This window comes from Neopsephotus bourkii, unplaced genomic scaffold (genome assembly GCF_033783945.1).
Source record: "Neopsephotus bourkii isolate Nb327-2 ecotype Australia unplaced genomic scaffold, CSIRO-AGI_Nbou_v1 NB_1663, whole genome shotgun sequence".
Taxonomy (NCBI): Eukaryota; Metazoa; Chordata; class Aves; order Psittaciformes; family Psittacidae; genus Neopsephotus; species Neopsephotus bourkii.
In genome coordinates, this window is record NW_026902137.1 from 1,676,504 (window position 1) to 1,703,049 (window position 26,546).

General features: G+C 45.4%; 1 protein-coding gene across 1 annotated transcript; it reads right to left on the bottom strand.

The window, feature by feature from the left end:
* Positions 1–998: 998 nt before the first annotated feature.
* Positions 999–24,173, bottom strand: FAM83C (family with sequence similarity 83 member C). The gene is made up of 4 exons (XM_061375354.1): positions 22,320–24,173; positions 15,477–15,644; positions 11,924–12,048; positions 999–1,963 (listed from the first exon to the last, which is right to left on the bottom strand). Exons 1-4 carry the CDS (start codon positions 22,935–22,937, stop codon positions 1,021–1,023), a joined length of 1,854 nt encoding a protein of 617 aa, XP_061231338.1. The 5' UTR covers positions 22,938–24,173; the 3' UTR covers positions 999–1,020.
* Positions 24,174–26,546: the final 2,373 nt, after the last annotated feature.

The following is a 26,546-nucleotide window of genomic DNA, read 5'->3' on the forward strand; positions in this document are numbered from 1 at the left end:
CGCTCCCTGCAACTGCCTGACAGGAGGATGGAGCCAGGAGGGGCTGGGCTCTGCTCCCAGGGAACAAGGGATGGGGCAAGAGGAAACGGCCTCAAGCTGCAGCAGGGCAGGTTTAGATGGAGCTGAGGAACACCAAAGGGTGCTCAGGCATTGGAACAGGCTGCCCAGGGCAGGGCTGGAGTCACTGTCCTTGCAAGTGTTCACACACCATGCAGATGAGGCCCTCAGTACCATGGGTTAGTGGTGGCCTTGGCAGTGCTGGGGAACGGTTGGACTGGATGAGCTTAAAGGCTGATTCCAAGTTGATTCCATGATCCTATGAGTCTAAGGGCCACCCGTGTCCAGGCACAACCTGTGTCAGCTGCTTCCTGTGCTCACAAATGACCAAGAGCAGACACCATCCATGTGCAGACACCACCCGTGTGCAGATAGCACTTACGTGCCAATGTCAACCACATGCAGATGCCAGCCATGTGCCCAGACACGCCACCTCCATCCTCCCAGCACGGCTCAGCACAGAGTGTGCTGGACATGCTTGGGGTGATCAACTCCCTTAAGGGACCCAACACAGCTCTTTCCAGCAGAACAGCTCCTTTATTTGTAATGTTCCCCTGCCTTTGGCCATCTCATTTGCAGTACAGGGATACAGGAAGAGAAATTGCTCTGTACAAAGAGAACCTGGGTTCACCCTGAAGACCACAGTGGCCAAACCATTTCCAGCCATGGCAAGTTTTGGGTGAAATAGTTCTTTTTGAAATGAGTAAAAAGAACACAGAAGTGTGGATTGTGTTTGTGCCATTTTCTCTCTCCTGCCATGATCTTGTAATTGAAAATTTGAACTGTACTTGCTAATCTCACCTAAATCAGTCATCTGCATATAATCAAAACCACCACAGACCCCTTTGAATAGGAACAAGACTAGTTTGCCACCCATATTTTGATTTCAAGCTCCAGACATGATGATTGGTGGGGAAAAGCAACCACTTGAAAATAAGACCAAAGGACACCTCAAGACCCAGGTCAGAGTTCGAACCGACTGTGTATGTGTTTTGATTTTAACTTATTGTACTTGGTGATCAGATCCAGCTTACTGTGCCCAAGAGTCATTCTTTTCTCGGCCCCATATGCACTGTTCTTTTCCATCAGCATGTCCTCAGTGAGTTTATCATAGCAAGGAACTCCTGGCTTTTTATCTCGTTTTGGCTGGTTGTATGAGGAGAGCAGGTCCAAATTTCCTTGTCCAGGACTCTGTCTTCTTTCCAGCCCATAAAATGTATTGTCGTTCTCTGCTGTTGGTTCCTCGGGGGCAGCAGCAGGCCCTTTCTGCTTCGTGCTTGTCCCATTGCTACTGGCACCCTCTGAAAGGGACTGGAGGGACTGCTCCTGTGTTGGTGGGAAACAGTGGCTGCTGTTAGCTGTACTGTCCCCTTGATAACAAGGTTTATTGGAGCTCAGGGCAGGGGAAAGCTCTGGTGGCAGGAATGTCCTTGCTGTCATGAGATTTGATTTGTGATACAAAGCAGGGGTGGATTTATTTGGAGGACTGTTTGGTGAATCTGGTGGTTCTCCCTGCTGCTTAGGGCAAGTGGGCTTCAGAAATGCATCTTCCTTCCCCCTGTTATTACCACAATCTGAGCTCGAATCTTGCTTTTCCAGCTGCACATTGCAGTTGGAGTTTTTCAGAAAGGGAGACACTTTTATGCTTCTGATGCTTACATTGGAAAGGCTGCTGGAGGGGCTTGTGGCTTCAACATCATTCACCTGTGGGGGTTTTAAAAGGGAGCTCACAACTTTTGAGGTGTTCTGAGAAGAGGGGCACGTTTCGGGATCTGGCACACAGAAGCTGGTCACTGCTCTGGACTCTGCATACAAGTACCGGAATTCCTTCTCAAACTCTGCAACAATCTGACCCCGGAAGTGGGTCACCAGGCCAGTGTGGACTTGACTGCAAAGCCAGGTGAAACTGTGAATAAAGAAAAACACGTGTAATCTTAAGTTCAGAGAGTGTCAAGATACCTAGCACTGATTTTAACACTGGAGTGATGTATTGCTACCCCATTTTTATCATTAAAACGTTCCCTGAAGTGTGCAAGTCTGAGATTATTTGTATAAATTAATGTACTCATTACATAATTATTGAAGAACAACCCTAAAATGGTCATTTAATTTCAGCTCACTGATGTCATGAACTGTATAAAAACATTAACAGCAATCAAGAAATAGCAGCTGGTTTTCCTTAGCCTCATGAAAGATGCAGAGCAGTAACGGGTCCCTGCCTAAAAAGCAGAGCAGCACATTTTGAGCCTTTTCTTCTCCAGCTCCCTCTTGCCAGCTCTCTCTGCCCATAAGCAAGGATCCACAGTTTCCCATTCCCCACTCAGTACCACGTAACTGTGGGCAGGGGGTGCTGCCTGTACCAAGCAGGCTGTGCCAACGAAAGCTCCAACTGTCTGGAGGATAGCGTGGTGGTGGGAAAATGAGGTACGAAGCACAGGGCACTTAAGGGCTCTTTCTGCCCGATCTGTATTGCAGACTTTCTAGCTCAGCATCTGGCTAGCACACTGCACTGCGCCCATTCCTTCCACAGAGGACAAGGAGACTGTTAGGTGGATACCAAGGCATGCCTGGTCTCCTGCTCTCCACCCTTACCTTGGCAGGAGCGATATTCTCATGTCCTTAACATCTGCAACATGTGATGGAGTTGAAGGAGCCACTTATGCAGGCAGGAGGGTGAGGAATGGAGATTTAGGGGAGCAGAGGTCTCTCGAGCCCCACAGGAATACCTCAGGACAGGAAAGCTGATGATGTTTTCCATACATATTGCTGTGAGATTCCCTAGACTCCACCTTTTCCATGGCACCCAGTTCAGAGGTGCATGGTGTTAGAAGTTCACAAGTCCCTTGCTCAGCAAGTCCAGTCCCTGCTCTTGCAGTACAATGCCTTGGGGTCTTTTCTGGGAGCTTATTATATTCCACCTTAAGACAAATTGGGTTTTGTTCCAGCTGGGGAAGAACTTTCACTAATTGCCACTCTGCATATTTTATCTGTTTAACCCTACCTGTTGTTTGTGCCAAAACTGTAACTTAATTAAACAACCCCACCGTATCTACAGATAATAACCACATTTCTCCTCCCAATCTTCATTTTCCTAGATCAAATAGGGAAGCTCCTCTTACAGAGTAGGCTCCCCAGGCTCCTGGTCACCCCGGTCACCAGCTGCTTCTTTTATTCTTGCTATAGTTAAACCAGACTAGCAGACTAATTGTGTTAAATAAAACAGAACCTTCACAGAGGAAAGTACCAGTGTAGGGCTGCATTATCAGCTGCCAAAGCAAGATACAGACTTTGACAAGAGCAGGGTGAAATCACAGAAACTACAGGAGAGCAATTGTAATGGAGGTTACATCATTCTCAAGTAAATGTCATTTCAGGACAAGATACTGGCATTATGTTTTGGGACCTTATCAATGTTTACTTCACAAGACAGCTATTTGGTAACTTTTAGTAGGACAACCAGCTCTTGGCTTGCTCCTAAATAGTATGCAGGTGCTACAGTTCATAATGTTGTTATGAAGAACGCAGTATACTTACACTCAGCATACACACCCCCCAAAGAGCAACATAAAATGAAAAGCTCAATACTCTTCTGCTTAATATCAAACCAGGTAAATTAAGTAAGAATGAAGTAGTAAAAGAGTGAAGAACCTTTGCAGATGGCATGAAGAGTGTCCAGAGGTACCATACTGGAGCCTCAAAGCAAATGAATACACCTTCACAGAGAGACATGACAGAAAACCAAATAGAAAATAGCTGGGATGGCTAAGTGACAGAAGAAGAGCTATTAAGACCAGAAAGGCCATCTTTCAAAAAGGTTGGGTGACACATTGCAAAAGGCATAATAAATAATGCTCAGTTCTTTGTGGGGCTAGCACATGTGTAATAGGAGCACTCAAACAATTCCTCTACGCCAGTGTTTATTGTACAGGAGCTTGGGATTATCCCTGCTCTGAACCCACTTTTATACAGAACTTAAGGGAGGATCAGTCTCATGTTGAAATCTCTGTAGAAGAGATTAGAAAACATCAACAAAGCAGACAGTAACAAATTGGCAGGACCAGGTAACTAACATTAACCCAAGAGCACCAAAGGAATGCAAAGATGAAATAGCCCAGCTACTAACCAGCATGTGCTGCTGTCACTTGAAAGTGCATTGGTTATCAGAAGTGTGGAAGGTTGCTAAAGTGCTATAATTGTTTTAATGTTCCAGACCATTAAGTCTCATAACTGCACAGCACAAATTAGTAGATACTCTTCTAAAGAACACAATTTATGGCTATATAGGTAAATATGGTAAGATAGGAAAGGTGACTTTTGCAAAGGAAAGTTATCTCTCTCCAAGCTGTGAGAGTTCTTTGAAGAAATCCAAGAGCCCAGACAGGGGAGATTGCATGCAGCCTGTACTCACACTGTCAAAGGCGCCTATCCCAGGGCACTGCCTGGCTTCCAGGAGCACTGGTTGTTCCTGTCCACATTGCTTACAGCTATTACCCTTCTACACAAGCATGCTGCACCTGCAATTCACAGTGCTTAGATGTATCCCTTGTCAGCACCTATCCACTCACACACACACTTGTGTTCTCTTGAACTCCTCAAACCCACGGATGTACTCAGGGGCTGAGCACCTCTCCTCTGGAGGGGCAGATGCGCAACCCTCACACTGCTGTGGACTGTGAAAGGACCCTGGTTAGATAATGCCAGCCACCCCTCTTCACCCAGCCGGGCACCACTGCTGCCAGCAAACCTGGAAATGGAGCTGTGCAAGGGGTCATGTTTGTTCTCCTCGTTCTGGAGAGGAGGTCTCATGTCTCAGACACAGATGGTCCAGCAGGAACATCACAACAGCTACCCATCAAGGCCTCTGGCCTCACCTTAGCAGGAGGTAAACAACAGGTCTTGCTCAGGTTTCCCCTTACTCCTTGGACAAAGTAACTTCCATCTTCTGTCTTCTCCCAGCACCGTCTGCCCCAAGTACTGCCTCCCTACAGAAACGCGTGAGACAAATACGCCCAGCCACATCCTCTCATCCGTACGAATAGTCCCTTCCCCTGTAAGGAGAGAACCCTCAGATTCAGCAATACACTCCCCTGGCTTTCAGACTGTCACTGTCCCTGATTATCCTATGGTTCCTTCCCCAGCCCAGGCATTACTGTGCTCCAGTTTCCCATGCTCATCCAAAAGGGGCCTGCCCACTGCCACAGCAGGACCTGGAAGCAGTCATCCAAATCTCCTCACTGGCACAGCCCTCCTCCTTGCCATAGTGCAGGTACCTGTGACAGGACGATGTGACCTTGCCAGCTGTGGCTATTCCCATCATTACAAACTGATAAAGGTCTTTTCCTCCATGAATGGCAAGGTGGAAATACCAGGGAATGTTCATTCTTTACCTCTCCTCGTATAAAAGTGAAGCATTGAATGAATTTAACAGGTTACAGATTCAATACAGACAAGAAGAGGTACTTCGCTGCACAACGCAACACACAGGCAAGCTGTGGAGCTCCTTGCTGCAGGCCACTGTGGATGCTACAAGTTCATGTGAGTTTCTAAAAGTGGTACTTTTCCCATAACAAACTGCTGCACACAGGAGATCCCATACCCAGTTCTGAATCACCCTGGTGCACAAATTACAGGAGTCTGTGGAAGGATGGCTGAAGGATAGGAACCCTATCCCTATGCCAAAGCTCCTGCCTTGCTTCCAAGCCACTCCTGGAGCAGGAACCCTGAGGAACTCGTGCAGCTCAGCCTTTGGCCAGGAGATGGAGGTGCAACATCACCTCCCCCTGCCCGTCCTGCCGCAGCACCCCTGCCCCAGGGCTCTGCCTGGGGTCTAGCACCGATAGCAGGAGCACGCTGCTGTATCCCGGTTGGAGACCAGGCTCAGCAGTGGCTTCAACAGCAGGATTAGTTCTTCTGCAGAGCCCTCTGTAAAGCCACAGTAGGGTCCAGGGTTGCAGTGGCCTTTCTATGCTGTGCTGTACAGGTGACTCCAGTTCTTCACACCCAGCCTCTCTGCTGCAGCTATTTCCAACCTTTGCAGCAGAAAGGGTTTTAATTCTTTCAGTAGTTTTTCTTGCTCACTTTCATTGCTGTTCTCTCACTTCGGCTGTCAAAGGTATTCTTTCTGTATGCCAATACAAACTTCTGTGCATCATTTTTGTTCACTGCTAAATGTAGATCATACATAACACTCATTACTAGACCTTTAGTTTCAAGTGCCTTTTTCATGAATAAAAATACAATAATCTGACTTTTATTATAGTAAGCTCTCTAAAGAGCTTACTTACAAGCTTAAGCTTGCTTCCATAGCACTTGAAATCATTTCCACTCCTCATTTTGATTAGAAACAGTGCAATATATTCAGTTAATTTGGGTATCCCATCTAATTATCTCCTACTTCTTATTCACCCTTACAGCTGGATGCCTTCTCTCTTTCTTCTGGATTCACTTTTCATCTATCCACCTGAGGACTTCCTCCTCTTTGCTTTGGTGCACTCTAAAGATTATGTGTAACTTTTTTCCTGGCAATGCCCACTTTATTGCTACACACACCTGCCTGGGGTTTCCTTGCTGATACACTTAGGCTTTCCATTCCTTATGCACTCACTTTCTGCTTAGTTATAATTTCTTTCTTGAGGTGACCACTTGAGTTAGATCTGGAACTCACTCTTAAAAACTCTTTCTTCTTGCTTGGGACATGGACACTTGAGAGTATGAGCACTTCTCATCTAAAGAAATTCCAAGCCTCCTCCAGCTTCAAACCCATGCTGCTTTACCTGTCCATTGCCAAACATTTATGTATTTAGTTTTTCTTCCTCTGTACTGAAGCTGGGTGCAGAGCTTTTATAACCCTCAACTTTCTCCTCTCATTTCTCAGTTTCAGAACCGTGTCGGCTTCAACCCCAAATATTGAGTTTCTTTCAGTACAATACAGCAAACAATGAGCTCCTTCCCTCTGTCAGTGCAGGACACACACCCATACTTTGACTATCTTACATTTAGAGCTGAGAAATTTCATCTCCTCTAAGGCAACTCAAAATTTATGAGCTAAAGAAACAGGCAGATGTGAAATACCTGAACTGAAAGACGACTCTGACACAGGAGGCATCTCAGAAACTTACTGGGTAGAAGGAAATCAAGGAACAGTGTAACTGCAAGGGCAGAAACTATACAGAAAGGACAAATGGAGGATATGTTGCTGGGGCAATGGCACAATTATATCAACATATATATCAAAACAAATGAAACATATTCCTCTTGGATTAAAATTCCACTCCCAAATAGGAAAAGCATAGCATTAGGGCTGTGATCTTTCTGAGCAGAGTGCTGATGGTAACTATGCCATTCTAAGGAAGTGCTAAGTGGCTAAGGCAGAAAGCAGAGGACTGAAGGGACATTCAGTTATAGCCATGTTGAATAGGGGCCATTACTAGAAGAGCTGAAGAAACTGCAGTTTAGACACTATAAATGACTGCTTTTTGAAGAAACTAACCAGAAAACCAGCAAAAGGCGAAATAACATCACAAGTTCAGAAGGGAAAGGCCACTTGGCAAAAAAATAACCATGACGTACCCATATCCAATATTCTTTCAGGACTGAAATAATCCACAACATTAATACTTAAAAGAGAAAGTGAGGAATACTATTAAAAGGAGATTTCAAAGAGTAACCAAAAAGGTTAAATGCCTGAGGCAGCATGAAGGTTGTTTGAAGATGCTATATTAGAGGCTCTGAGAAAATGTACCTATCAAAATAAAATTATTTTAAAACATCCAAAAAGTCACCGTAGTTAAAAGCTGCATTAAAGGGAAATATTAAAGTAAACAGCCCTCAAAAACTGGAAGTCAGCAATTTTCCAATTATTAACCAGGGAATAACCTATAATTTAAAATTGAACATAGTACCAGAGGAATGGAAAGTAGTAAATGTGAACCTTTTAAAGAGCTCCTGGAAAACTACAAACCAGCCAGGCGTATTTCCATACTGAACAAACTGGTAGAAGCAAATGGAGAGGAAAATGATTAGATGCATTAAATAACTATAATCATACTGCTGAAGACTCAGCATGTTTTCGTGGAAGGAAGCCATGCCTCAAAAGCCTCTCGCAGTTCTCTGAAGGAGGCAGCAAGCACACAGATTCATGTGATCTGCCTGATGTTGGATGCTTGAGTTTTTAAAGAGACTTTGACACAGCCATTCAGCAAGGACTCTTAGAAAAAATTAAGTGATCCTGGAGTACAAAGGAATGCCTTTGTGAGGAGTAACAGTTGACTAAAAATGGGATACAAATGCTGGAAATAGTTTTAATTTACCCACTGGAATCCTGCAAGTTTTGTGCTGGGGTTGCTGCTGTTCAGCATATTCAGAAACATCCTGGAAAGTGGTAGAAACAGTCCATGTCAGAGCTCTTGACAAAATTATCAAGGGTGGTCAAAAGAAAACCGGATAATCAGAAGCTGCAAGAGGATCTTATGGTATGGGGAGGGTAAATGACAGATAATAGACAAAAATCAATGTCAGTAAATTCAAACGGGGGCAAAACCCCTGATGGTCTCCATATATTGATGAGTTCTCAGATATTAACATTTAGAAAAGAGGTCAGGGTTCCCATGGGCAGTTCAAAAAAGGTCACTCGAATGTTTAGCATGAGTCTAAAGGGCAGAAGCAGACCAGAACCTGCCAGAACAGGAACAGAGGAAGAGGCAGAAGTCACTATTACACTACAGTGCTGCAGTGTAGTGGGTGGGGATATCTTTACCACTTCATGCAGTTGTGGTCAATTTGTCTCACAAAAGATAGACATTATGCTTAAAGGTTTGGAAGTTCTCCTGCATGAGAAATTACTGAATAGGCTTCAATCCAGCTGTCACAAGTTCCGTTTTAGCCATTCAAAAATGGGTGGTCTCAGTTATCTAATCCCCACCCCCCTGCAGTCATTGGAAATGGACAGATGTTTCCAGGCAGTAATTCACTTCACTGCTCTCCACACTGCTTATATAGAGACTCTACACACCCAGTTTCAACTTGGTACTTCCATTTTTCATTGCCAGCGTTTGATAAGGTGAAAAACTTCACACTTGGAGATGCAGTCAGAAGCAGAGGAGAAGGTGCAGGCTAGAGCTATAACACTGATGAAGACTTTGGCAGATCAAGGGTCCAGCATGTGCTGGCTGGGAGATGGAAAACAGATAGGGAGAGAGGGAGCACAGTGTTCAAGGAGACCTGGTAGAAGGAGAATAAAGTATTGCCAGGGTACCAAATTCCCAGAAATATCAGAGCTGTCTCCTGGGGAGCTGCACTGTTTGTGAAGGATAACATGGTATGTACCAGTGTGAAAATGCTGTGGGGAAGATCTGTAGGTGGAAAACTCAGAGTCTACTAATACAAATATAGTACAAGAACAGTACTCCCCACCCTCTGATCAGTGGTGCTGGTCAGACAACGCTGAGATTACAGACTGAAAAGTGAGGGAGATTTCATCCACTCAGACGCATACTAGGTTAATGCTTCACTGGGATGAGCTGTGGAGAAAAACTTTTTGGAAGCAATAAAATCATTACTTGCCAGAATTAACTACCCTAAATTGTTTGAACCACAAGAAAAGATGTTATTCAGGATGTGGTCTGGAATGATGCATTAGACTCTGTTCCAGATGTATAAGTGGAAGAGCCCATTTGTAATAATGATTACAACACAATTTTAACATTCTAGTGAGAGAGAGCAATCTAAATAAATGCAGCTTGTGGATATTCAATTTCAAGAAAGGTAATTGTGTAAAAATGCAGCAATTCATCAAAAAGGGCTGACTGGGGAAGGCTGACCTCCACCCTGGGCCATGACAGAGTGCTGTGAGAACAAGGTTACTGATGGCATGGAGCAGCACAGCCTCTGGAAAAGGTCAACAGAGCTACTGTAAAGGCAAGCCCTGCCTCAGACCTGCTGGAGTTTGGAGAGAGAGCCAGTGAGCACATGGATAAACGGATCAGCCAAATACATGATTTGGGGTGTTCAAACCGCCTTTGACAAGGTTCTACACCACAGCGTTTTAAGAAACTAAATTGCCATGGACATGGAAGAAAGGTCATGTTACAGACCGAGAGCTGGTGAAAGCACAGCATGCAAAGGGTACATAGGGCTTTATAGTAATTTTTCAGCATGGGTAACAGTCAGCAGTGAGGAGCCAGAGACTGGTGCTGGGACTGGTTTTGATTCTGTCAGTGAGCCCAGGCATGGAGGGGAGTGGGTTTGCAGAAGATCTCAATTCCTTTAGGTCATTCGGCACCTCACTGTGCAGCAGAGGAAATCCTCACAGAACTGAGCAAGTGGACAAATATGTGGCAACTGAACTTCAGTGTAGGAAAATGTGGTGTACCCATAGGGAAAAATGTGTGATGCTGTCATGGTTTAACCCCAGCCAGAAACTAAGTACCATGCAGCTGCTCACTTCCTCCCTCCACTCACCTTCCCCCGTGATGGGATGGGGAAGAGAATTGGAAAATAAAGCTAAAACTTGTGAGTTAAGAACAGTTTAAGAATTGAAATAAATAAATTAATAATAATAATAATAATAATAATAGTAGTAGTAGTAGTAGTAGCAGTAGTAGTAGCAGCAGCAGCAGTAATGTTCTATAGTATGGAATACCCCTTTAGCTAGTTTGGGTGAGGTGTCCTGTCTCTGCTCCCTTCCGGCTTCTTGTGCCACTCCTCACTGGTAGAGCACGAGACTGAAAAGTCCTTGATCAGGGTGTGTGCTACTGAGCAACAATTAAAACACTGGTGTGTTACCAGCATCATTCTCAGACTAAAGCCAAAACACAGCACTACACCAGCTACTAGGAAGGAAATTAACTCTATCCCAGCCAAAACCAGGACAGATGCTGAACTTGGAAGGTTCAGCTAAGGAAGGAACTCAGAATCATCATCAGCAATTCTCTGAAATCATCACCTCAATGTGCAATAGTAGCTAAAAAATGCAATGGGTGTCGTCCACTGTCAGCAAGGGTGATACTATCAAAGCAGAGAGCACTATTTTGATGCTCTGTAATGCCCTGGTGCAGCTGTATCCTGGGGGCTGCATGCAGCTCTGGTCTCTGCATCTCAAGAAGGACATAGTGAGCTTAGAGAGGCTGCAGAGAAAGGCAATTTAAAAGGCCGAGGGATGCAGCTGCTGAGGAGGAACCGAAAAGGCCGAGGTCTTCACTTTAGGTAAGAAAAAGACAATGAGAGTGGGTAAGATGGAGGCTTGGAAAATTTTGAAAGTGATGACTTAGCTGAATGTAGGACAGCTGTTTAACCAATCTGCGGCTCTAGAACTAGGGCACTTCATTAAATTAGTAGGAGATTAGTTTAGAACAGACAACGAGTTAGGACAAATTCACAGACAAGAGGAACAGAAGAGGTACTGAAGGAAGTAGAGATGTATGCAATGGTTACATGTGCTGTGGGAGGACAAGAGGGATGGACCACACATAGCAGTTTGGGCTGCTCTTCCTAAACAGCATCAGCAGGAGACAGAATCTAGGCTTGGTGGAGCATCATCTGACCTGGCAGAGCATATTTTACATCTTTAAGGAATGAAGCAATACTCACAGAGAGAGATGTCAGTGCTGGCAGACAAGCAGTTAATGTTATATGAAAGCTAAACTGCAAGGTAAGAGTAGAAGATGTAAGATGTAAGTAAGATATAAGTAAGGATGGAGTAGAAGAAGGTAAAGCATCAAAACGAAACCTTACATTTATAAGGGAAAATGAAGAGGAAAACCAGTGTACCATTACCATGGAGAAAATAAAAGTTGCATTATTCAGTATTTTGGTAATCAACATCTCAGTGTCACCAGTCTTTGTCACAGTAGTCGCTATACTTAATTACCTGTATGTACCAGCAAGAACTTGGTCACAATCAATCAGGATAAACTTCTCCAGAACCTGGCCTGCAAATTTCTTGCCTGCTTTGCTGTAGTACGTGTCTCCACTCAGACATCTTATGCGCATGTTCTGAAACCAAAGACAGCAGAGTTGGTCAAGGCACATGTATTGAACCAAACTGAAATGTTCCCTTATGCATCATTGATGGAGTCCCTCAAACAGAAGCTCTGCTCCCAGAGGCAGAATGCAGCAAGGCTGTATTTCTTGGCTTCTGCATACCAAATATTTTGTCACACTGTCTGCTTCTATAAAATTAAAATACCAGCAAGTATTAACAAGTTCTATGTAGGTGCAAATGCTGATTTGAAAACAATTTGGGGAATCCTATGAACCTACAGATAATTTCTGAAGTATGTAAGAGTATAGTTTCTTCCAGATTACTGATAATATTCAACTAACCACCCTGATAGCTCTGCATTTAAACCAATGTTTGACCCATAAGAACTACCCAGTTGTTACGTGCTATGAACATGTTATGTGCTATGAACAAACCAACTGAATGTACTGTTCTGATTTTATGTGGTGACAGCACAATATCACTCAATAAAAGATTTACAGCACAGTACATCTATGTTTTAAGAACTGCCTTTCATCAATATATTTTAAAATGGTATTAGAGTTTTCAGCTGCTGTACTCAAGTGAATCAAAATTCATCTCATTAAAGACTGCAGAGAACTTATCTGACATGACTTTTGCCTGTAAAACTAACTGCCCAGTGCAGAATGGGAAATAAGGCTCAGTATCTATCAGGAGCCTTTTTTGTAATGTGAGGTTTTTTGCCCATAATAGAAGTTATTTGCACCTCAGCTGGGGAAGGCAAAGAGGAGAACAGTCACTGGAAACAGTTACTAGCCTGATCTCTATGATGAAGTGCCAAACAATACATCTCATATGTAAATGGACATCCTTAAGGCTGCACCTAGCTGGCCTGCCAGTTCCCCTGCCATCCATTGTGGCTCCAGCACACCGGGGGTTGTCACAAACTGTCACCACTTTGGCCCAGCAGATCTCTTTGTGGGCAGCTCATCCCTGCCTGTTATCAGCCCTGCAGAAGACAGACCTGTGGCAGTTGGTACAGGCAGCACATGCTGATAGGGGTGTTTTGCCTCTTGGCAGAGGTGGTTGCTACCCATGGGTGCTCCTGCTGGAGGTGACAGTGTCCCCTCCAGCATGCAGCAGATTTCAGTCGGGCCAGGCACAGCAGCTTGTAACAGCCAGTGCTGCAGACAGACAAGCAGGAATAACTGTGATTTGCCTACAGATGTTCCCTGCAGGGTGCAGACCCATTCCCTGCCACCTCTCCAGGAGCTGCTCCTGGGCATCACTGTGTCCCCTTCTCCCCCTCCAGGGTAGGCTGAGCATGTGTGGGCTCCCCAGGCTGCAGGTACATGGTCAGGGACCGGCTCGCCCAGTCTGGCCTCACGTGAGGCTCATGGTGTGCTAGTTGTGCCTCAGGGGTGAGGAGCAGGAGGCAGTCACCCTGTGGCAGGTGACTCCATTCCTGATGGCTTCCCTCTTCCCGTAAGAGGCCCTGTGGGCAGGAGGTGGGCTTCCCGGAAACAGCTCCTGTGAGGAAAGGCTGAGAGAGTAGAGTTGTTTAGCCTGGAGAAGACTCCAGGGAGACCAGTGAGAAGACTCACTGGGAGGACGTTCCTCTCCTCCTCAAAGTAGTTAAACCCACTTCAAATAAGAGATATCCTTATTTTATACGTATAAGTATTTTAAAATTAGAATTCTTATGCTTTAATTTTTTTAAAGTTTATGAATATTTTAATATATCTTATATATTATGTTTTGATTTTAATCCTTTTTTTTTAATCCCTATTATTTATATCCATATTTATCATCACAGTATTTCTTCCCTCCCTCTATTCTTCTCTGTTCTTTCCAAGGCTGGGTGAGTTTCTGATACCTGGCTTATTTATTCCATCCTTTTCGCCCTCTTGGCAATCCAGGCTCTGAATTGTCCAAACAATATGATAATCCGGCAGTCTTGCAGGAAAGACAGACTCTCAGGTACCACTCCCACTTGATTCAGACAGTAGTTTTAGGTTCAGCAGATGGCCACTTGAAAACAAACCCAGTTAAGACGGTGAAGTCTCCCGCTGTGACTGCTGACAATGCTCCCACTGTGGGATTTGATGATGCTCAGCACCAGGATTTGACACCAGCAGGCTCACAGAATGTTCTTAGAAGTAAGATGCTGGAGGGGCCATTGCTCCAAACTCCCCATTAAACTACAGATTGCCACCAATTATTCCAAATGGAGATCTACCATCACATCCTGTCACAAGTCAGGGCCAGGAATAAAACACACTCATTCCACTTAGATGTGGATATCAAGCATGTATGTTAATGTATGTATGTATCAAGCATATATGAGATGCATCAGCTTATGAGGCACTTCACAATGAGACCTGAGTCACCCAATGGGGGAGGCAAGTGCTCATTAGCCATTCAAGCACAAGACATGACATCAGGTCTAACAAAGAGACATCTCCATGGATGTAAACTCACTCTAATTTTAATTAAAAACAACAGCCAGGCTCTTGGATGAGAAGCAAATACAATAAATCTTGGAGAGACTGGAATTTCTCTGGATCCACCAGGTGACTTCAGTGATGCAGCTGTTTATGAAAGAATACATGCACCAACATGAACCAGTTTTTCCTAACAGCTGCCATTTGAAGAGGCAGGATAAAATGAGACTGGCTGGTGAAAAGAGCATTGCCAACATGGGGGAAAAAGGAAGCATCTCTAAATTAATCTCTGTGCAGACAGGTTAAAAATTAGGGCAAATTAAGACATTTTACAAATGTTTTAAATGTCTGCATCTATTTTGAATGTTGTAAAACTAAAATATTTTACAACATTTACAGACAGGACAAAGGGGAATGGTTTTAACCTGACAGAGGGGAGACCGAGATGAGCTCGTGGAGAGGCACTAGCACAGGGTGCCCAGAGAAGCTGTGGCTGCCCCATCCCTGACAGTGTTCAAGGCCAGGTTGGACACAGGGGCTTGGAGCAAGCAGCTCTAGTGGAAGGTGTCCCTGCCTGTGGCAGGGGTTAGAACTGGGTGAGCTTTCAGATCCCTTCCAACCCAAACCAGTCTGGGATTCTATGACTAACAAGTGACAACAAAAAAACAACTTCCTTGATAGGTGGTAGCCAGAAAGGCTGTATGAGGAGCAGCAAGACACTGGGGTGCATTTCTGAGTCTGCAAGATCCCAAAGAGAGCTTGTCGCACTGACACACTCATTTTTATTGTTTGTGTGCTCTGGGCACCACCCATGACTGATGATGGGCACCCCACTGAGTGGGGAATCAGGCTCTTCACAAATCCTTCATGAACCCATGAGCCTAAACGCAAAGCCTAAAAGCACATCTTAACATGAGGTTTTTAAAAACATGATTTTTTTCAGCTGAGGAAAGGTACCTGGGTCTTATTGATTCCAAGACTTAGTCACACACTGGGTATGATAAATGAGAACTTACTGGGAAGTTGTCCTGAGTAAGAGCCATCTTATTGCACATTTCTACAAAATGCTTCAAGTACTCTTCATCCAGGATCAGGTAAACAGGGACATGCCGTCTGCTTGAGGCCTCCAGCAGGTCACACAGTATTTCCATGTCTGTAAACAGATCCATCACAATTGCTATCACCTAGCCAGGGGAAAAGAGGTAAAAGGCTGTTGAAATCTCATGCCCAAGTGAACTGTGCTTTAAATTATGAATTAAGTATTTGAACCTCTCGAGTTACTGAGCATCTGTGGCCACATGACTGGAGACTGCTTCTGGATCTTTGTGTTTAACAGCCCTCACCCCACCATGGCAGATAAAATCACTTAATAACTATGAAGACATTCCTCATGCAGCTACCTCTTGTCTCATCTGTCATTCACAGAAAGAAATAGCTGAAAGGGTAATGCCTGTGCACAGACTGAGTATCATTGATGCAACAAGCATGTATGGCCTTAAGCACAGAAATACAGCATAGGAATGGAAGAGCTGAGACGGACCAAAATCATTATTCAGTCAGTATGAGTGACTCCACAGATGACTACCATATTCACATAAAGAAGTATTTCTTCAAGAAGGACACACTGCCAGGTAAGGGAGAAGGTATTTTGATCAAGTATGTGCATGTCCATGTTCCAAGATTATGTCCTAGGGGCAAACAGACAAAACTGTAGAATCATGCATGTGGGAAAGATCCCTTCCCTCTCCCGCTGGCAGCACTCCTACTAACACAGCCCAGGATGCAAGCTATAGTTATGAAACTCAACGGCAGGAAGAAACAATAACACTAATGTTATTTAAAAGAACACAGAAACTGAAGATTTGCCAGAAAAGGTCTCCAAGGGAGGGGTTTTGAAAAGAAAGAAAAAAAATCAAAGAGAAGTGCCAGTCCTTTAAAGAATGAGACTGAAGGAAGCCATGGCCTTCTTCAAAGATGTTGGCCATTACTATTAGTGACAGGAATCAGGGGACATCTTGGAGAAGGAAGGCACAGGCAGAAGGGCACTTTCTGAGCTGGACAATTTGCCAGACCTGGCATACTTCACCTGAGGTTACTTGCAGAGCCATCCAGTGACTTAGACCTTGAACCACTAACAATTAACACTGAGAACTCATGGAAAAAGGCAACACACTGGGGGACTGAGAAAGGTAAAGTAGTGAAAGATTTACCAACAGGTCAGCTGCATTTCAAAAGCCGAAAAGTAATGGAACTACTGACAAAGTACTTCAGTCGCAGTCTTTTCCATAGCTTGGTAGTTAATAAGGTAACTGTTCAGTACTTGCAAGTTGTGTACATAACTGGTTTTGAGTTTCATAGAGGATGCCCAAATAAAGATGGTGTAAAAAGCACCCAGTTTTGGAGTGAAGATCCAATGGCCTTTTTGCCCTGCTACTCAATGATCATGCCCTACACTGCACCTGGAGCACAAAATGCATGACAGAGTTTGTTCTGCTGCTCACCGCATACCCCATGAGGAGGTAGGAATCCTGTTTTCAAACACTTCCTCTGCCTGTGTTAGAGCACAGCCATGAATGCAATTCTCCATAGATCAAATCACCCTATGGAACAGGCCATGTAAGATGAGCTTTCCTCTGCCACTTCTGCTCAGCTGCTCCTCTTCAAAGAGCTACTGCAGAGGACAGCAGTGAGGCTGACTTTTATGTGTGAATGGGTCTGACCTGGAATAGTTTCAGAAGAGTAGAGGAACTCCAAGTGTCTCTGTCCTTGGGTGTGGGGACAAGCTCACGTCTCTGCTCCAGACCGGCATGCTGGCCCCAGATCACCCACTGCCCAATGGCTTTCCTACTCTGTTTTCATTAATGAACTGCCTCTTTTCAGACTCATAACCACAGCCTAAGTGCTGAGAGGAGACAACTGCCATGGGCAGAGCAGGGCCCCATTGGGATCACCTTGCTCTCCTGCCCAGTCTCTCGCTTGGCAAGCTGGCTTCTCTCAGCCCTGCTCTGCCTGCACACACATAGAGAGACTCTGCACCAAGCCACGGCAGAGGAGGGCAGCCATGCCAACAGGTTGCTTCCTGCTCCCTTTGGGACTTATCCTTTCTGCAGATGGACAAGGTTTCTTGGCTCTATCCAGTTTGTCCCCAGAGACAATCTCTGTAATGATGCCTTACACACTGTCACTAGTCCTCAGCATCTTGCAGATCTCCAGCCCCATCCCACTGCAGGAGAGTTGAGGCAAGAACCTTCCTGGAGGCTGGTGTGATCCCAGGCATCCACATGGGACAAAAGCTGTCATCAAGAACTAAAAATCACTCCTACTGTCCAGGTCAAAACCACATCTCCACCATCTCACCCTGGCCCTGGGAGACACATGCTTCAGAGCCTGACTCCAAAGGGCACCTCTTATGTAGCTCTTACTGTTTCCTTGCCGGACGTCTTACGAGGCTCTCGCAAACTCTTCTCCCCTCCTGAAATGCATCCATCTGGCAAGGACAGGAGTGTCAGCTCTGGGAGAACTCTAAAAGCACTGAGAAGTATCTCCAACTTCCCAAATTAATGTTGCTGCTGGGCTATCAGCATTAGGTACTGCTGACAGCTAACAGAAAGCAGAACAGAACTTCACCACATCTTTCCACACTGGCTTTCCACCAAAGACCAAAGGCAATTTAGCCAAATGACTTTGAAGGGCCACCAAGATGTAGTGCTTTGATGAAGCACCAAGAAAAAACTATAGCCCAAACCTTGTGTAAGGCCTCGGGCAAGTCCCTCTCGGCCACGCTTGCCTCACAATATTTCAGTTCATCTCAGGCTTAGGTCTGAGGCAGGCTTGGCCTGGAGACAATTTAAACTTGCCTTGGGAAGTCAGTATAATGGAGTCAAGATGCTCCTTCGTCCTCAGTGCTCAAGGCACTGCTTGTACCTAATAGAGACAGAAGGTCCACACCACCCTGCTTTTCTCTGCCAGTGCTCAGATGCTTTGGCAGGGTTCAGTGCTGTTCCTTACCCCAGTCCAGCACTGCCAGTCTACAGCACACGCTGTGTGAGGGACAGGGCTGAGTAGGCGGTAGGTGTGCATGGTAGCATGTGGCACAGTCACTGGTGGCACCCAGTGCCCTGGGCTGGGTGCAGGCAGATCTGCACCTCCTGGAGCCGCGTGGCTCCAGCATCAGCGCGCGCCCAGGCAGCAGGACGCCAGCTTGTGCAAGCTGGGTGGAGCCCTGCAGATAGACCCGTGTGTGCCAGAGCAGGGCTTCACTCGGCAGCAGGCTGCACTCTATTCATGGCCTCCTCAAGGAGGGATTTGGGTAGAGCTGCCCATGGTGGTGCTGGCAAGCACCCACAGCCAACACCAGGCAAGTGGGCTGGCAAGCCCATGAGCACTGCAGTTTGCAGCAGGGAGAAAGGGGAGGTTGCGTCCTGCTTCAGCCTCACATGGTGGAGATGCTGACACCCATGATGGGGCTGCTCATTCTAAACAAGACAAGCATAAGGACCACTCAGATCACCACATCCTCTCGGTAAACAAAGCAGGCTGTTTTTATAGTCACATCAGCTCAACCCCCAAGCCAAGAAGTTTTGGGGCAAGGAGAATTTGGAAGTCTACTCCATGAAGCCTCCTAATAACATACTGTCATAAAAGCGAGGTGTAAAGCCTTGAAGATCATTTCCAACAACTTTGGAAAGCAGTGGAAGGAGGTACCTAAATACCACCTACAATTCAGGCTCCTGTCACCTTGTGTCTCACATGTAAAAGACTTGGGCATTTAAGTCAATCTGGCCTTACAAATCTAAGCAACTTATGTCCAGTGCCTCAAGCCCCTCAGTTTCAGTGGTGGGACCTGCAAGGCTCAGAGCATCCCAGTTCCTTCCTCTCCATGCTAATCATGACCTCCAAGCCCACGGCACAGCCATGGAGGGTCAGGACATGGCAAAGACACTGCTGCCCCACAGGCTCTGGAAGATTCGCACCTCGCCATTGTAGGGTTAAACCATGGCATTTCTAAATCCACTTCTGGAAACTCACAATTCAGCAATTACTGCAGTCACCACCTTGGGAATTACAGCACTTACAGCACCCCACTGGGGCTGCCACCTGTCTGGTTTCTAACCAGCACAGCTGGTTTTACTGGTATTTGCCAATAGCAGTGTGGCTTGTCATTACTTTAGCATTGCCATTTGAAACAATACATTGCTTCTCTGGGGGGCCAAAAGGGACCCTTCTAACACTGCATGTAAATGGAGATGTGCAGCCAGTGTCAGAGTTGTACAAGAGGGGTGAAAGAAGCAGCATGGACAGTTTGAACCAGACTGGAACTCATGCAACTAAACTAAAATTGTAATAGTATTATCAAATGAAGGCTAAGGTGTGGCCGCGCTACATCTTCTTAATGTCTGCAAAGAGAAAAGCTCAAATCTCAAAATGCATCTTCAAAGAGAGCTGGTTAAATACAGCAAAGCAGAAAGACAAATTGCACCAGCAAAAGGCACCAATAAAACAAATGCCCTTTTTGCTGATTTGTCAGTACAAATATGTATTGCAAAATATGTCAGCTGATGATGTTCTCTATGACTGTACAGGAGAAAACAGCAAGCATTTACACACGCACACCTTCCTGTTTACAGGAGCCAGGTAAAACATTCCGGGATCTCAACTTCTTCCCTACATCCCACCAGCACCATATCCCCCTTCCGTGTCAGCTGTAAGCACACAGGAGAAACGTTCTAACGGAGGGATATATAACAAGAGCATAAAAGTTTAGTGGAGAAAATACTTGACGTTGGAAAGCAAAAAAGCAAGGAGTTCTCTGCACAGCTGCTACTGGAACTTCAAGCAAAAGATGTTTTAACCTCTGGTTGCACTTTTGTCATTAAAGGACATATAGGTAACGTCCTTTTGGATGGTCTGATGGGCAAAATGACTCAGTAACTACTTAAAGATGTGTAACTGGGCTTGTGAATGACCTGGAACTGCTGTCAATCATAAACTTAATCATGGGAAGCACTGGCCAGAGCTGGTAACCTAGAAACCAGTAAAACACCAGTAATAAACCAGTAAGATGGGTGAAAACTCATTCTCACACATAATGCAACAGTGAAAAACACTGTGAAAATCTCCAACTTGAACACAAAGGGCTGTTAGTGCTTTTTCAAGCCAAGCAAAAAAAGGCAAAACTCAAAACATACTTTTAAGGCACCTACTGCCTGGGCAACCTCCCTGCAGCAATAGAGAAGTTCCTGTGGACTGAGAAAGCAGCAAGATGTTTTTCATGTGGTTTAAAGGATCACAATACTGTCAGAGATCCGGGGCACGTGCTAAGTGACAAGGGGACATGTCTTAGTAGCCATTTACTTTGTGCATTCTGCCATGACTATGTCTTAATCCTCATTGCTGAAAAGGATGCAGTAAGTGTCACAGGACTTTCCAGATCATTTAAAGTATCATAATTCAGCTGCCTGCAAGAACAAACAGAGATTTTTGTCACTTACTTCCTGGAGAAAACTTCCTGTATTTGCCTATAAGGTGCAATGGAAGTTCAGGCTTTAAGAAATCGCTGCTTACAATGGAGCAGTTGCTTACATGGCAAAACAGTCTTTGGGACAAACAAAAAAAGATATCCCCCTTTACCTCATCTCACACCCAAATTTCAATGCTCTGTGGTTTTGATGATGTTACGATGCTGCACAGCAACTTGAGCTGCTGCATGGCCCCACATTTACTCGCTGGGGACAGTGTAACTTTGCTCAACTCTGCAGATGGTGATGGAAGAGAAGACGACAGCATTTTGGGTCAGCCTGCCTGGAAACTGCTTGTGCTCTTGACACACCTGAACTCCAGGCTTAACAATTCTTTATCTCCCTCTTTCTGCACTAGGCAGCAATGAATGTAAGGAGTGACTGTAAAGCTAAATAAGAAGCTACAGGACTGATAAGAGAAATCGGCTAGAAGCTGACTGGTTAAAAGTGAACTTTGCACTGAAAGCTTACTCAGTATCGTCATGCTATTGAAATGAAATACTACAAAAGAAAACTAACATGGGACAGATGAAAAGAAACATCAAGAAGACAAAGACAATAAAAGCTGAAAATGTGTCCGAAAGACAATTTTCTGAGATGCTGCTTTAGTACAGAGTATAGTGGCAAAGTAAAAGGAAAAAAGAAGGAGCATAATTTAGTGAGTAAATTCACCCCACGATTGTGCTTGGTAGGTAAATATTGTAATTGTCCAGTTTTTATTGCATCCAAGGGTTGGCAATCTCTACCCAGCAGAAATTGTGCAATGGGGTAAAACGGGCTGATCTTACTCATCCTCAGAGAGGAGCACAGACATCAAGTCTAGAAGATATGATGATGTATTCTACTTCAAACCACAGGCTTTCAGTCCCACAAATTAACTCAGGTCCTATGATCTCTCACAACAACTCACCTGTGGTATCCTCTTATCCTGCTTGTCCAGGGGTCAGGAAAAACCCTGGCTATGCCAGCTCCTTGGCAGAGGGCAGAAGGGCTGGCTGGTACACATTTGCCAGCTAAGGACAGCTAAGCATTAATGCTGCACACCCTGACACTCATTCATTCCAGGCTTGGATACCATGCTCTGCATGCCCACAAATACAGTGCAAGGTACCTTAAAGGGCACTGCCTGTACGGCATGAAATTCCAGGCATAAAAAAATTACAAGAAAGGAAAGGAGCAGGAACAGTTACAGATCTGCTAGGAAAAATGTAGTCACATCATGTCAGGCATCTAGAGAGCAGCAACAGCTTGGAGCATGGGGTGTACAGCTGTGGGACCAGCCACCAGGAAATGGGTGCTGTGACACAAGACCCCACTCAAGGGACACAGCTCTATACATACCGTCCGTGCCCGGCTGATCAGAGACCTGAGCAAATCCTTAATGCTGTTGGCTTTGTTTCTTTGGAAAATCACAGTGGCTTGAGTCTGGCCAGAAACTGTGAGGAAGGGCATCCCTGGCCAGCCCAGCTCCAGCTCTGGAGGGTGCACATCAGACATCAGTGGAAAGTAGGTGCCAGATGTTAGTTCAGAGTTGAGGGAGGACCTGTCTCCATTGTCCACATCACCAGGGTCAGCATCTTTGTCTTTCACTGCATTGGGATCTGGAAAGCTTTGATTTCTCTGATGGCTCATATATTCCATGTCCAGTGTGGAAAGAAAAGGCAGCTCCTGTTCCTCAGTGATGGCATTCAGGTAGCCACGTTCCCCCTGCTCAAGAAAAGCATCTATAGCAAGCCTGGCTGTTTCACTGTGCTGGAGCACCAGTGGGGTGGGTTCCCTCCACCATGGCTTCTTCAGCTGCTCCAGGCGGGTCTTCAGTGGCCCAGACACCCCTTGCTGCCCCCCATAGCTGCGGTGGAACTGTGGTCTCACCTCTACTGCTAGATAGTTGAACATGACTGGAGCAGTTGCTGCTAGGAAGTGCCTCTCCAGCTGGAATAGTCCCCTGTCTGGTTCCATGTCCTTTCGGGCCCTCTTGCACTCCTGAGCTCCTCCCAACAGGTTCCTTCAGGACTCAGCATGAGCTCCGCTCCTCTGCTTGGGAGTTAATTACCAGGTACAGCCTCCCACTCTGTGGGAGGAGCTGGCTTTCCCCAGCTCAGTCCTTGGCTTCCTCAGACACACACCTTACACTTGGTACTTAGAGTATCCCTTTTGCAAGGGAGGAAGTTCAGCTCCTCAACCTACTCCTTCCCTTTCCTTGTAACTGATTCATGTGCTGCCCTCCCCTTCCCTACTGAGAGGTCCCCACCCTTGGCCAAGCAGGCTCTAACCTGTTTTGTCCCTCATTGTGCTCACAGTGGAAATGCAGATGCTGAAACTTGTTCCTGCTTGAAATTTGTTCCAAATCAAACATGATTCTCAGTGTCAGTTATAATGAAATACAAATATCCCAAGTGGGTAATCAGACTTGGCCAAGAAACTTACTCATCCCTAAGCCATAGCTAACACTCCTCAGCATTTCTTAGCCCAAGCTCTGCTTGGCACCTGGCAGAGAAGCCAAAACAACATATTTTTTCATATCACAGGATCACAGTAAGTGAAGCTCATGTTGTTAGATACCCCAGGTGACAAGAGCAATAGCTCATGTGGTTTTCTAGCATCTCTGTGGAAATCCTTCAAGAAAGAAGCATTCAAACTTAGGAACCTGATGCTATGAGAATTATGATGCTTTCCACATGCTGTGTATTCTGGGAATGGTTAACTTCACCTTCCCAAAAGCATCATGAAGCTATTCTGAGAAACAATACAGGCAGATGTTAATATAGGATTTAAAATGCTGTGCTAGGAACACACTACCCAGAACAGAATACAGCACATGAAAACCTGTGCACAAGAGGCACATTAGAGTCCCCAGACTAATGTGTGGACCTCTCCTACCCCAAACAGCTCACTTAACCTCGAGCTACTAAACTCCATAGAGGCTAACCAGAGAATGAAGAACTGGCTGGATAGTTGATCTAATCAGCCAGCCTTTTATCTACAAGTTACAAAACCCCTGTGAATTAAATTCATACAGCCTAAATTAAGTCATCTAAAAGCTAAATGTCTGCTCTCAGACTGGGCTGCAGTCAATGCAGAGACAGCCTGCGTTGTGTGAACCAGCACATTCAGACACCAAGTTTCGAGTCAACTGGGATGAATCATGTCCCCAAGGGATTATCACTATCCATGAACTGGAGTGGGATGATTAGTTTAGATATCTGTCTAGCCTTTAGATCCATGAAGTCAGAACAAACTCTTACCAGGACTGTGCAAACTGCAAGAATACAAGTTTTTGCCAGAAGATGTAAGAACTCTGCTGCAATGCAGCAGTCAGGCACAAAGCCAGCAGTGACAACAGATATGGGACGAAACTAAAGAATAACATTAACTTAAAGTGGGATGTGAACAGCCAAACACAATGGGAGGAAGTTTGGGGAAAAAACAAATAGAAGCAACTATAACATGATGGGTCTTTTTCTGGAGCTGCTTTGCCAGGGTGATAACATCACCTTGGTGATAACATAAAAGAAGGGTGACATCACCCTACTTTTTGCCTTCCTACACCACTGAAAAGAATGTGAATGTTAAAACAGTCACCAAATGTGTTTTCTGCCAGATGAACAAGTGCTGCTGATTCTATAAAGTAAAGGGATTACCACTGTCATCAGCTGGTATTTGGTAATGATCTACTCTCCCTGCAGTAATTTCTCATGGACTTCAGCATATGAAAGCACATAGGATGTAAACATCTCCAGCCCAGCTTGTCAGGCTGGGCTTCTCCAGTTGGTGGTGGGGAGAGGCAATGATTTCTGGGGAGTCAGTTATTACCTCACCCTGCAGCAGACATCTGAAACAGGTCAGATGAAATGTGCTGATCTCCTCCACCGAGTAGGAACACTAAGGCTGACATTCAGTGACAGAGGTTTACCATGCAGACATCTAAAATTAGATGAGAGGTATCCTGCCCCTGCTGTCTGGGAAAGAGATAAATGTCTGTAATTGGCACTCCACAGGCTGATTGGCCACCACAGGATGTGGGAATCACATCAGCCAGTTTTTGCCAGCTAAAAGCAAGGATCTTATCTGGAAAGTGTTGCCTGCACACCTTCTGCAATCATCAGAGAAACACAAGGGGAAAATTCCCTCTGGCTAAAGACACACACCAAATCCCATTTTCAAGGCAATGTCCCCAGGCTGCTATACTCTGGCTGAGTATAGCTGAGATATAGCTCTGTCAGGATCCAAGCATTAGGCAATGCTTCATTCTTCTGTCCCACTACAGATGTTCTTAAAGCTCAAACACAAACACGTTGCCTAGCCTTTAGATAAATGTACCTGCTGCTTCCTCTTCAAGCAGAAAGGGAAGGGAGTGTGCTAACTTGCTTCATGATAGAACATTTCTTTGACAGCACTCACCTGGGAATACGAGAAGCCAGATTTGCTTCCCCCTGCTCTTTATTGCAGACTGAAATCCACATCTTCCACCACAAAACATTGTGGTGCTCAAACACTCTTATTTCACAGGCATTTCTGGAAGGCATCTGTATATCAGTGTTCCACTGTGCAGAACTCACTGGCCAGATATAAACAGCCAGTGCAGCTAGAGGAGAAAAGTCCAAATTTTAGTTACTGTCCAGAGGTCTGTGTCAGCACTGGACTCCGAGACAGAACAGTGCAGTCAAGTCTCTCAGATTTTTGTTCAAGGTTCCTGACCACAGCATTACAGAATCATCCTTCTCAACACAGCAGCAGCATACGAATTTGTTATGGTTTAAGACTTCCAAATCAGGAGAGGGCTTTGCACTCGCTCAGCTGAAGGGGGGCATTGGATACCAGTTGCCAGCTACAGGCCACACGATCTAACTGCCAGTGTTGGCAGAGGGAAAGTAGACAACCCTACCTCCACCGCTAGCTCCCTGCTCATTGGTGTGCCCAGCATGTCGGTTCTTTCCAGTTGCTGCTCTTCCTTCCACACAGGTCATGTAGGGAAGCCAACATGTGGCCATGGACTCACCCTAGTGCCACTTTTGAGGTCCAGCTCTGAGCTGCTCAGGGTGCTGCTTCAGAGATGTCATGAGAAGGACCACAGCGTGCCTCTTGCCTAAGCTGCTGCCCTGTACTGAACATGTAAAAAACCACTTTGACACCTCTTCCTTCTTTCCTTCCAAAGGAAACATACAGAAGTAGAATGGGCATTGTAACATCAATGGGTCTAGTCACCAGAGGAAGAGGGCGTGAAGAGAGGGATGTGGGATGAGAATATCCTAATATGATACCTGGCTTTAACAGGATGTGGAGCAGCCCAGAAGGCTGGAGGTGGGACAAGGAATGAAGAAGCCCAGCTCACTCTCTGTCAGTCAGGTACTCATTAATGAAGGCTTTGCATGTGCAAGACTCCTTGCTTCCTAAGTACGTATGAAGGAGCTCTTACCTCCTGGAAGAGCTGCGGCAGCACACCACCACCACCAGGATCCAGTCTCAGCAACATGTTGTGGGGTCCTCCTACATGAACATACCTGCACAAGATATGAACAGGACAGTCAATATTCCTGGTTCCTGCACTTGCATGCGGGAAATTGTTTA

Excerpts from the sequence above, each read along its gene's own strand:
- FAM83C (XM_061375354.1), bottom strand. The coding sequence starts at position 22,937 with ATGGAACCAGACAGGGGACTATTCCAGCTGGAGAGGCACTTCCTAGCA. Across the intron at positions 15,645-22,319 it reads TGATCAGCCGGGCACGGACG|GTGATAGCAATTGTGATGGA; the intron begins GTATGTATAGAG and ends TCCCCTGGCTAG. Across the intron at positions 1,964-11,923 it reads GTTCTTGCTGGTACATACAG|TTTCACCTGGCTTTGCAGTC; the intron begins GTAATTAAGTAT and ends CTTTATTCACAG.